Source organism: Tachypleus tridentatus, chromosome 1 (assembly GCF_004210375.1).
Source record: "Tachypleus tridentatus isolate NWPU-2018 chromosome 1, ASM421037v1, whole genome shotgun sequence".
NCBI classification, from domain to species: Eukaryota; Metazoa; Arthropoda; class Merostomata; order Xiphosura; family Limulidae; genus Tachypleus; species Tachypleus tridentatus.
This window is the reverse complement of record NC_134825.1, coordinates 56,093,424-56,106,316: the sequence shown is the minus strand read 5'-3', so window position 1 is coordinate 56,106,316 and position 12,893 is coordinate 56,093,424. Positions and strand designations below refer to the sequence as shown.

The window sequence follows — 12,893 nt, the reverse complement described above, 5'->3', positions numbered from 1 at the left end:
GCTAATGAAAAAGAGAAAAAAAAGAAAGGTTTCATAGATTAATTTACTCTAATCCTGCCTAAAAGAATTTCAAGTGCGCGGCTATTCAAGATTCCTTCTTGTTTTTACTACAATGAACTTTATTACCTATCGTAAAGCTTATGATGATTTCATTGACGTTTAAGATGTAAAATCTTCTCTATAATAAACATAACAAGTGATCTTTGTAAATAAATGATTAACTCAGATCTACTCACGTTGGTGAATGTCTGACGTTTTTTATATTATTTTTTTATAAACTCTCTTTATAAAGTGATTTCATGTAAAAAGATAAAGATGTCTTTTCTTGTAGTCCATTCCTTTTGTCACAAACTTACAAGTATGTTACTGTATTGAACTCATTACTTACGGTATTCATAGTGCTTATTGTTCCAATGGTAAAGTGACAGTATTTAATGCATTATCCATTCTTTATATCACACAAAAGCCTCGTAAATTAATTTTGCCGCCATAAAAATCGTCAAAATATCATGACATCACATTTTCATTCAGCACTAAAGTAACCAGAGACTACTATCTTTTATAAAATAAAAATATAAGATAATGCATCATATTAATGTAACCAGAGACTACTATCTTTTATAAAATAAAAATACAAGATAATGCATCATATTAATGTAACCATAGACTGCTATCTTTTATAAAATAAAAATACAAGATAATGCATCATATTAATGTAACCAGAGACTGCTATCTTTTATAAAATAAAAATACAAGATAATGCATCATATTAATGTAACCAGAGACTACTATCTTTTATAAAATAAAAATACAAGATAATGCATCATATTAATGTAACCAGAAACTACTATCTTTTATAAAATATAAATACAAGATAATGCATCATATTAATAGCATTGCTGTTACTATTTAATTAACGTAAATATCATAACGTTTATAAATTCCAATATCTATGTGAGAAGAATATAATTCTTACAGTTATGATTACCAGGAATTACCAGTCAATAATATATGAACATTAGTTGATTATAATATGTATATACTCAGTGGTTTATACACTATATAATCCTTATATTAATATGAAGTGAAGGAGTTAGAAAAAATCAGTACACATAATATTAAACTTTAGTGCATGCATTATTAGGATAATTACTTTAAAAGTCACGAAAGTTTATTGAAAGTAATGTTTTACACGTGTATGTTTTATTTAAAAGGGCTGCTTTTCTACTGGTAAAACTTTACGTGTGCTAAGTGGGGGTTGTGTCTTATTCTAGGCATATATTTCCACACTGCTATGAATTATATATGTAAAATTTAATAACACAAAAACTATAAATGCTCATTATATCAACAAATAAATTTCTTGCCAATTTTCAGCTGCGACTTAACATTTTACATCTCGGACTAATGCGATCAAATAGCCAATAGCTACACTAAATTATCATGAACCGTATCAACTAGCTTTTAACTACGTTTAGTATCATTGAAATGTATAAAGTTAGCTACCATAGCTAATAGGTCTTTGCCCATAATTGAATATAAAAATGCAATTCTGGGTAATAACATCAACCCAAAATAGGAGTATGTGTGAATAATGTCTACAGTATCTCCAGTCTTGTGTTCTTACTTTTTATGAATGTGTGAATAATGTCTACAGTATCTCCAGTCTTGTGTTCTTACTTTTTATGTATGTGTGAATAATGTCTGCAATAACTCCAGTCTTGTGTTTCTACTTTTTATAATCCCTATTTACGTATTTGTAAATTCCCATTTTTATCTATCTTGTCTATTAGAAAAACATTATCCAGCTTTGTAAGACACACGTAACACAATTAAATGTACAAATTCACACTATAAACATATGTTTATAGAAGTTGAAATCTTTATGTAGCTCTATAAACTATAGTAACAGTGTCTGCCTGTTGTAACAACACCTGCTTCTGTAAAACATACATAATGTAATTATATATAAAGGAAAACTATTAAACTGACTATAATTACAAGAACTAGAAAATAAAATAGGATATTTAGTGTATGTCTAACAAAGCAAAACTGTAATTGTGTTATGGGTTAAAATCTTTTCAGAACTAATGTTTGTAAAAAGAACATTATACAAATTAGACAAAATATTAATTGTAAGACTTTGATTGTTCTTATAAAGTTGATGACACGTTTATATCTGTTAGTGGTTTGGTGCAAACTATATATGTGCTAATCATCCAGTCTTCTGTTCCTGTAACATATCCTCTTTCCCAACTTCTTGGAACTATCATGTCACCCCTTCTCCTACTTTATGGAACCATGACGCCCAGCATTGATAGATGTTCTCATGTGTTGAACTTTGATATTACTCTACTTCTATTCTCTAGTAACGCAGCTTCTTGTGTTATTTTGTGCAATATGATGTGATCGTTTAGCTCATTTCTAATCCCTGAGGCAGCCAGACAACACATGGTGTTAACATCTGCCCTTAATACTTTGACCCCGTGCGGATTACCTGTAATAGTATTCTGTTAGAGGCAGAAAAAAATCTAAAACTGTTAATACATATTGTATAAAACAAAACTAAGTCATTTAATAATATTCAGAGTCGTATGATAATGTTAAGTCTTTGATATTTTAGCAATACATTTCATGAGAAATATTTTCAATTAATTAAGATATAACTTCCGCTGTATACTGTTTATCGAATAGCGATTTGAAAACAGCAAATACTCCAATTACTTTTCCAACGTTTTACAATATCCAGATATTGTTTAAAATAAGATATATGTTACTTTCAGTCTGTATTTAAAAATACCTTCAATCTTACATGTTCGCTGACACGCTGATAAATAATCGACCATTTTACGGGGAGTAAGTTTTGACAAAAGAATAAAGATAATTCAAATAGCTTATTTCCAAATCATCTTTTCCTTTCATGCACAAGCCTAAGCTGGCAAATTGTTGTCTTTTAGAGTTTGTAGTGTACCTTGGAGGAATTTACACAGTTAGGTAATGAAGGTAGAAAAAAACACCTTTACAGTCCAGATAATTATAATAGAACTTTTATTTTAACCGACGTTTCGCCTTTGCGGCTTCTTCTAAAATAGCAAATGTACTAGCCCCAAAGAAGCTGCAAAGAGCAAAATGTCGGTTAAAATAAACGTTCTATAACAATAATAATTGTCTGGAGTGTAAAGGTGGTTTTCTTTCTATATTTACTAAGCTGACAAAGCAAGATTTATTTACAAAACATACTATTCTTAAGAAAACATCACAAAGAGGCTGGTAATTTTTTTTACCCGATTCTTATATAACTAAATAAAAATTACCACTCTTCCTTATAGACCGGCTGAATTTTAAAGAAATGTATAATAAATTAAATATTTTTCAATAAAAAGGAAACTTAAGCTCTTTAAGTTTATAATTTATAACTTCAAGTGATAAGCAATATATAACGGTTATTTCAGTTGTCTGGATATTTTGCGCAAGCTAAGTTATTGTGTTATTATTATGTTTTCTTTTGTTAGTGTGTGATTCTTTAAAATTAATTTTACATTTCTGGACTAATTTTGTTTCCTATATGGGTGTTCTTATATGGTAAGTAGATAGAAAAAATACAAAATACACACACACACACATACGTGTATATATATATATATATCAGATAAATAACTCCGAAATTCCTACTGCTAGTAGGATTTCTTTTTCCTTTCTGTCTAACCACATAAGGGAACACATGAATGAAAAATGAAAGAAAACAATACTAGTGACCCTGATGCACTGGTAAGGAAGGTGTAGGTAAGTGTCAGTTATTTCTATATATGTATACATATTCAAACTTATACAAGTAAAATTATATTTGCTCTGATAACTTTGTTCTTCAGTTCTACAAGACTTGACTGTGGTAGATCTTCCTGGACTAACTAAAGTACCCGTTGGTGACCAACCTAAAGACATTGCTGTTCAAATACAGAAAATGGTAAAAGATTTTATTAGTCAACCAAACTGCCTTATTCTCGCCGTAACTCCTGCAACTCAAGATATTGCTAACTCAGTATCCTTACAGTTGGCTCGAGAAGTGGATCCCGAAGGTAAATTATGTAACACTAATCTAGTCTTAATGATGTATTATCTTCGTTAACACTTGCTTCTTCAATAATTTATAAACGCTACTAAGTATGTTTCTTCCAAAAAGCATACATATCCAATTTATTATTTTTGTAGTTAGACTAAGGTTCGAAAAGTAAACAAAAAACGTTTATAATTTTTGTAAAGGTTAATATTTGTTATTCAGCAAAAAACTACACAAAACACTATCTATACTCTACACACGAGTATCGAAACCCAGTTTCTAGCAGTATAAGTCAGCAGATATACCGCTGTGCTAAAGATGTACAAATAGGGGATTTTGGAAGAAATAAAGGACTATGTGTTTAGTAAACGTTTCGGCCAAACTTTTATCAGGAAGATATTTCAATGGTGGTCGATAAAACTTAGTTGAATGGACAGCAACTGCCTATTGTAGAAATACAAGTGTAGAGGACAACGTTTCGAAATTTTCCGTCATCAAGTCAGTAGGCGTATATTGTAGTCGGTCTTTATAATATTCTGCTGGCTTGTGGAAAGCTTTCTTTGATGAAGTGGTATATCCCTGTTTCTGACCAGTGGAGAAACTTCTTGTAGATTCAATCAATGGTACCAGCAGGCTTCTTATTTTTAATCCAGAATCTCTGTCTAGTGAAGGTTTTATTGTGTTAATATAAAATGATTCTCGATTCTCCTCGGTGGGCTCAGCAGATAGCCCGATGTGGCTTTGCTATAAGAAAAACACAACCACACACACACAAAATGGTTCTTTGATTTTTGTTGTCTTTCGAAATTTGTCTGTGTCGAGGATTCTATTTTTTTTTCCCAGTTTATTTTGTGTCCAGTTGATATTGTGTGTTGTGCAATAGCTTAGTTCTGTGTTTTTATGTCTTGCACTTTTTATGTTCTTTTATTCTTGTCACTACTCTTCTTGTTTTTTCAATGTAAGTTTCGTTGCATGAATACGGAATAAATGACGTTTTTGTATTTCTCTTTAATAGGTTTCTGTTTGGTTTCACCAGATTGAATCTTAGTGTCCATTCAACTACGTTTTATCATGAATACTCTACCTAAACAATATATATATAAAATATTCAATTGTGGTTATTTGGCAGATACGCAGACCACAATTTTTCTCTTCTCTTACAACAATTTTAATAACTATCTGCACTTTAATATTTTATCATGCTTTTTGTATATTCGTTTGTACTTGTGTTATTTTCCAGAAAATTAGAAAATATTTATTTCAAAATCAACAAAGGAAAAACAGAAATGTAATTTTTAGGATAATAACTAAACTTAATCCGAAATAAATTTTTACACACAAATTCAAGTAATTGACCAAATTTCCTCATATTGCTGAGATCATTCGACAAAAATAATTCTCATTTAATTACTAAATTCGCAGGTGAACGAACAATAGGTGTTATAACTAAATTAGACCTCATGGATGAAGGAACAGATGCCCGAGAAATTTTAGAAAATAGAATTTTTCCACTCAAAAGAGGTGAGTAATAAAATATTGACCATTTGTTGTTAAGTATAATGACAATTTTAAAGTATCTCAAATCAAACAATTCAAAAGTATGTAGAGCATATTACTGAGATAAACTTCATTTCACCTGGTAAATTATCATATATGTACAATATAAAATACGAGAGATTTTGTTGCGTTATTAATCACATATTTTTCGACAGATTATTAGTAGTCTAGCAACTAGATAATTTTACTCCTATATCCTATCAAGTTAAAACATAGAAAGTTCCAGTAGAATATCGCTCAATAAGGTTGGTAAATTTAGTTGAAATACATTACGTGTACAATCGGAATGAGTATGGTAACTCACTTGAGCAAAAAAAACCAGAACTTGAGAAGACGCACTAAGTGTTCCTTCACTTTGTCTGATATATATAGTCGTCCTATTAAGATAATTTACAAAATATTTTTTTCTACATTTATATATTTAATACACTTCTAGAATAAGTACAATTTTTAATCAAATAATACTTATTTGTCGGTAGTTTCAGTCGTGTCTTTATTAATGTTATCCAATGAACATATATAAAACACTGTATACTAGCTATTTTCTAAGGAATTTAACTTATGATAAGTTTAAAGGTACAATTTTGATACAATTCTTCATAAGTAGTAAAGTGTTACATAAAACATTTGCTTGTGTAATATCTCAATATAAGGTATGAATGTTGTTATGACACTGGGTTTATAAGGTTGATAAATGTTAGATTTTCTTCTCTTCATCATACGTTTCCCACAAATATAAAGTGCATATCTTTAAGTTGTTCTATACAGTTCCAGTTATCTTATGAATTCGTGATGGTTTTCAATGTGCTAGATAATGAGATAACTTCTTATTTGGAAATTTAAGTTACTGAGTTTTTAATACAAACCATTTTAAATGGGAAAATATACTAAAATATACTACAATAAGCAAAATAACTACATAATTTGTTAAAAATCTTCTCTTTGGTAAAATATTTTCCACTTATTTAAATACCCTTTCGTTTAGGATATATTGGAATCGTGAGCCGAAGTCAGAAAGATATTGACACAAACAAAGATATTAATGTAGCCCTTCAAGAGGAGAGTATGTTTTTTAAAAAACATCCAAATTACAAGTAAGAATTCCTTAACTTTACCGATAATGTGGTATTTTACCTAAAGTATCTTCTAATTATATTTAAAATATGTATAGTAATATAATTAATAAATGAAAACAATTGTCAAGAATTTAGTAATTGTCTAATAAGGAAGTGAAATTTAAGGTCTAACAGGTACTAATTTGTTTTAACTCCACAAATAGTTTAAAATCGTAAACAGATTACATTATTCGTTAAAAATTTAATGACATTATTTCGCTAACAATAACATATTTGCAATGCGTTTCATTATTTTCTGTACAATTATATATTATTCATGATCTATGTTAATTATTTTTAAATTGCAGACGTAAAATTCAAAATAATATCACAGAATATTTTGTATGTTATAATTCTTTAAGCCATGCCACACTATCGCATATATAGTGAATGATAGGGAAAAATGAAATTATCTTCATCCATACATTTGTTTACTTTATACCTAGATATTCATAAGATATTACGATACAATATTCAATGTGAACTTATGATTCATAATCTTTTTTCTAATAGTGTTGGTGTTAAGTTTTAACTATTCATGGTCTGCATTCGTGCAAATAAAGTTTATAAATGGTTATAAAGTTTAAAGACATAGTAATTACTTTCAATAAACAAAAATTAAGTAAAGTCGGACAAATAAGAACCTAAATGGTAAAACAAAAATTTGAAATTTGTCACCGATGAAGTGTGTTAGACTCAAAGGGTTCTATTGATTGATGCCTTTAGACAATGAAAATAGCCTAATGTGCTAATACTGTTTTGACAAAAGGATAATGATATGAATGCAGCGAAGAAATACTAATCTCTCTATATATAATAACAGTATGAGTTTTTGAAGATATAATATGAGAAATACAATATATAATAAATCAAGTATATCGACAGAAAATTTTGTTCGATATCCTTAAGGTTGTCATTAATTCTTTGTCATTCTTATTTTATTTATACACTAATGACAATGATATTTTATGAGAATATAACAATTACATTATTTTCAATTACAAATTTGTAATCAAACCTCATTTGAATTGATCTTTCCCTAATAATTTCTTTAAATTATAATTTCCTTGTTTATCGAACAATATTTTCTTTTTATTATTTCTTTTTGAGATTGCACAACCGCACGTGTAAAAAAATCAACTTTATATCCCAATACTCTTCCAGAACAATCTCAGTATATATTTTCCTTAAATGTAAAAATATAATAAAATATTTTTTACACTCCCACATAATTAATGTTTTTACGCCTCCATATTAAGATATTTTATTATGCTTCCAGACACCTTGTTCATCGGATGGGAACAAAATATCTCCAGGAGAGTTTGAATAAGCAACTTAAAACTCACATTCAAGAACGTCTCCCTAGTGTTCGGTCAGCCTTACAGCATCAGCTGATAGACTTGAAAAAGGAATATGAAAAACTCAAAAATATTTTTGGTGATGCTGACGACGCTGGCAAAGTTAGATTCATGACGTCGTAAGTTCATTCTTATCATTATTAGGTAGACAGATGTAGTAGAAAATTGTCTTTAAATGATTAATTTTGTCTCTGCTTACTCAATACATTTAAGGAAATGAATTTATATATATGATTGTTAAATATAATATTTATATATTTTTGTAAAGTCATAACACACATTTCTGTAGTTTTATGTCCCAATAAACTTACAGCAGAAGGGAGAAACAATACTTAACTCAGATATGAACATGTGTATACCATAATATGGTAAAATATATCGATTTTTACTGCTAAGAAATATAAGTTTGAAGCGGAATGACAATGAATATAAAAAGAAAAGAAAAACAACTCAGACGAAATAAAAATAAGTAACCAGTGGTAGAATTTAAAAGTTTTAGAATTTACATTATAACTTTAACAAATCTGAAAAAGTTCTGAATTGCTGCACAGAATATAGACTCACTTCTATATCAATTAATTAATATTTCACGATCATTTATGCCACTTTTAATTTTACTTTATAATTCTTTGTTTATTACATTATTTGTTAACGCTTTGACTTTTCGATTATGTTTTGTTTTAAGAATATAGGATATACAATATAGCTCATAATGAAACATCGAACTATAAACATCAGTTATAGTTCATAATGAAATATCAATTATAGCTCATAATGAAACATCAGTTATAGCTCATAATGAAACATCAATATTTTTATTAAACTATTCTTGTTATTGCATTTTAAACTTCAAATAAAAGACGTTTCAGAATAGAATTTTAGATTATTTTTGTAATCCGTAAAATTGCATCTTCAGAAGACAAATATCTAGCTGAAATACTGTATGATGTGTAAAAAATCCATAACATGATGGACAATGTATCGGTAACACATTTTTCAGCAACATTATATAAACTTTCGTATTTTAAAGTAAAATATTATAAAGACCTTTCTTAAGCAACTTAAGGAACATTATGCAAATATTTACATTTTTCATTTTAGCTTTTTAATAGTTACTTAGCATATTTCCCTATAAAATGTCCCTTAAAATGTATTGTCGGACCTCTTTTGAAGTTTAAGATTTTGTTTACATTAAATGCAGTACTATGGATTCTATGTTAAATAAACTTAATTATTCATTAGATTCATTAACCCTATTACGAAGGATAAACTATTTAACTTTACTGATAATTCAAGTATTTGTTTTTATTAAATTTGATGTTTTGTCACATAGAGTGAGACTTATAAAACATTGTACATTATTTCGCTTATATTTTTGAGGTTATATACTTAATTTTCCCTGATTATTTTATAAAATTAGCGAGCTTGATGTTCGGTAAGGCTGTCCCGGATTACATTAATTGTTTATTTGTTTGTTTTTAAATTTCGCGCAAAGCTACCCGAGGGCTATCTGCGCTAGCCGTCCCTAATTTAGCAGTGTAAGACTAGAGGGAAGGCAGCTAGTCATCACCACCCATCGCCAACTCCATGGCTACTCTTTTACCAACGAATAGTGGGATTGATCGTGACATTGTAACGCCCCCACGGCTGAAAGGACGAGCATGGTTGGTGCGACCGGGATTCGAACCCTCGACCCTCGGATTACGAGTCGAACGTCTTAACCCGCCTAGCCATGCCTGGCCATAAATTACATTTAGTTTCCTCATTTAAACTCTGCCATGGAGTATAGGAATTCACGTGATGAAATGTTGACGGACTTTAGTTTCTGATCTAATTATTATATTAGAAATATTACACAGAATTTATCAGTGCTAACTAAGTTATCCATAAGCAAATCAACATGAGCACTTTAAGTTTTAATTCTAATTCAATATCCTTTTATAACTGCAACATTTCTTTTGAATTAGAATAGTTTACGATTTTGCCGATGAATTTAAGAAAAAGCTTGTTGGACAGACAGAAGCAGCAGGTATTCGACATGTTGATGAAGGAGCGCAAATCAATGATGCTTTTTACACTGATGTTGCCCGGCTTCTAAGTATGGTAAGATTAAAAACAATATCCAACCTTACACTTTTGTGCTGTAAATGTATTACTGGTAGATTTACAAATGAATTAAACTAAATTATACGTTTAAGAGCTAATATATAACATTAGAGATAATCAAACCTCGAACACTGTGTTATAAGACGACAAATATAGAAGAAAATGAGTGCAACATTTTATAATATACTATAACAATTAATGTTTATTTGTTTTAATAGCGAAATTGTTATATGAATGAGTAAATTATTTTTATTATTTAGTGCGGTGCATTACACATTTAAGACTTCTGCTATAATATTTCAAAGTTTTGAACATACATATTACTTTTACTTTTGAAAAAATCTTGATCGTAAATTACCTCATTAATATTTATGTAATTTTATTTAAATAAATACAGTTCTAAATTAATTAAAAATGGTACTTGTAGATAAGGGAAGTGGCTCTCTTTATGGCTCTGGGAATGGGGATTTTCAGTCATGTTTCTGATTGAATAAATAATTTAATTACTGTTGCTTTACTATCGTTACATACGCTCGTGAGGCATACTTCTTTAGGCGAAATCCCTATCTTAAAAAAGTCAGCGCCTTATTTGTCACTGAACTGGTTAACATATATTCATATACGTGTCGCTGTAACTCGCGGATTATTGGTTTGGTTCAAGTTGGCGATTACATATATCAAACGGAGATATGACTTTTTGCATTTGTGTTATCTTTATAGTTCTGTGATTATTCTTTTTGCCTGGTTTTTAATTTTTTACGTTATTTTATAGTAGTTACCTTTCATGTTGAGTACAGCTGGGAATGAATTTTCAAATATTGGATAGATTGATGTTTCATATATTTTGATTTTATTGTTAATATTTATGGATTGCAAAGGTTTAAGATGTTGAGTACTACTGGTGCTTTTTTTCCGATGTTATTGATACCTTGTTTCCATGTTAGGCGAGAACCATTGGTGATTTCAATGACTTTTTGCTTTATTGGTTATTTTAATTTTGGTGTTACATATTTTTAAGATGTTTTTCAGGATTTTTCTATGAAAGATTATAAGCTGCATTTCTAGAGGGTGTATTGTGACTCTCCATTTACTATACCAGGATTTTACCTTGTTTAGTTCCATTTGTTGTTTATTGGCTTGTATGGAATTTTTATGACGGCCATAAGACATTATCATCAGCAAAGTGGAAAGCTATTTTAGTTGTTTTTATTCGGTGTATTGGAGTTTGCTACTTTATATCTCATCCCATCATGTTATACTGCATCGAAGACCTTTTGGTTGTCCATGAAGGCTACAGATGTGAAATACGTATTATTGACTAATTTAGGGAGGGCTGAAATTATAGTTCGATAACAGACAGGCGGCCATGACTTATACAGTACATACAAACTTAGGGAGGGCTAAAATTATAGTTCGATACCAAACATTTGGTCACAATGTATGATTATGAAATAATACAACAAAATAGAAAATGTGTTTCTAGTTAGCCATGACTCATATAATACATATCTCATCATGTCAATAATTAATCATTAACTGATTAAATCATTTATAATTACATCATCATAAAAAGGACGCATAAGACTAAATCATTAGTTAATTAATTCGTCATGAAAATAAACAATTAACACTGATTAATTAAATAATTTATACAGTCCTAAAAAAGGACATCACATTTCCGTATCATTTAATTACTCGTACAAGGACAACACAATAATTAAAAGTTACTCTGTGAAGTGATTAAAGATTTTCAGTACTAATTTATCAATGGGTTACATTTTCTGTTCTAAAATACTATATTTTAATCAATCAAGTTTTTGAGTAACATAATTATACAGAATGCATTGTACAACATCTGTGCAATATATAACATACTACATGACACAATGATGCATACAATTTCTATATCGTTAGGTTTAAATCGCTCTTAAAAGGGTCATACCATGTAATAATTAAAACTTATATTTTGACTTTATGCAATAATGTTTTTACAAATTCGACTTTATCCAACTAAATAATTTACTCACGTTACTCTATCTCATGTTTTACAAAGGTGGACTTTCACATATGCTTAATTACTAAATATGATGTGAGAATGCTCTATTTTCAAGAAATAATGTACTTTTCTAATGAGTTTTCGAAATCATTATCAAGCATACATTATCAAAAATCCCTGCCAATTGTTATACAGGCTTTTACATCATTTTTACATAGGGTTGGAATATTTCCTCCTATGTTATTTGTTTTGTTAACAAGTTTTATTTTATTCCAAAATGTGGTTGATTTGTCGTGTGTGTATTAAAATGCAATATAATGTTGATACTGGTATTTTGATTTTGTTATTTGTAATTATGTCAGTTGCAACGAATTTGTTATTGCTGTTACTTTTAAATTGGTTTAGTTTATTAGTGCATTTCCTAAGCGCGAAAATTATATCCATCAAGTAGAGTTCAAAACTGGTTTTCGCCTATTTGTTAGTTATTGAAAATATTTGTGGTTAATTTAGAGGCCTGGGCGAAAATGGAGATGTCATTTGTGTAAGTGTATATTGTGTATTTTTGTTTTTGCTGGATTGCTATTTGATTAACTTCGGTCTTTACTTTATGTCATTTTAAATTGTTCTTTATTTTAGTTTAGGTTTGTGAACAGTGTTTTAGTTTTGTTTTGTACAAGTTCTTTGCATCCAAATTTAGTATTTTC

The 12,893-nt window shown here is 29.1% G+C and overlaps 1 protein-coding gene across 2 annotated transcripts in view; it reads left to right on the top strand.

Moving 5' to 3' along the window:
• Positions 1-12,893, top strand: part of LOC143249295 (dynamin-2-like) — a 62,453-nt gene that overhangs the window by 16,279 nt on the left and 33,281 nt on the right. For both annotated transcript variants that reach the window (XM_076498885.1, XM_076498874.1), the window contains exons 5-9: positions 3,870-4,076; positions 5,480-5,578; positions 6,600-6,708; positions 8,009-8,206; positions 10,055-10,190. In XM_076498885.1, coding sequence (XP_076355000.1) covers positions 3,870-4,076; positions 5,480-5,578; positions 6,600-6,708; positions 8,009-8,206; positions 10,055-10,190 — 749 coding nt within the window. The remainder of the gene's footprint in view (positions 1-3,869; positions 4,077-5,479; positions 5,579-6,599; positions 6,709-8,008; positions 8,207-10,054; positions 10,191-12,893) is intronic.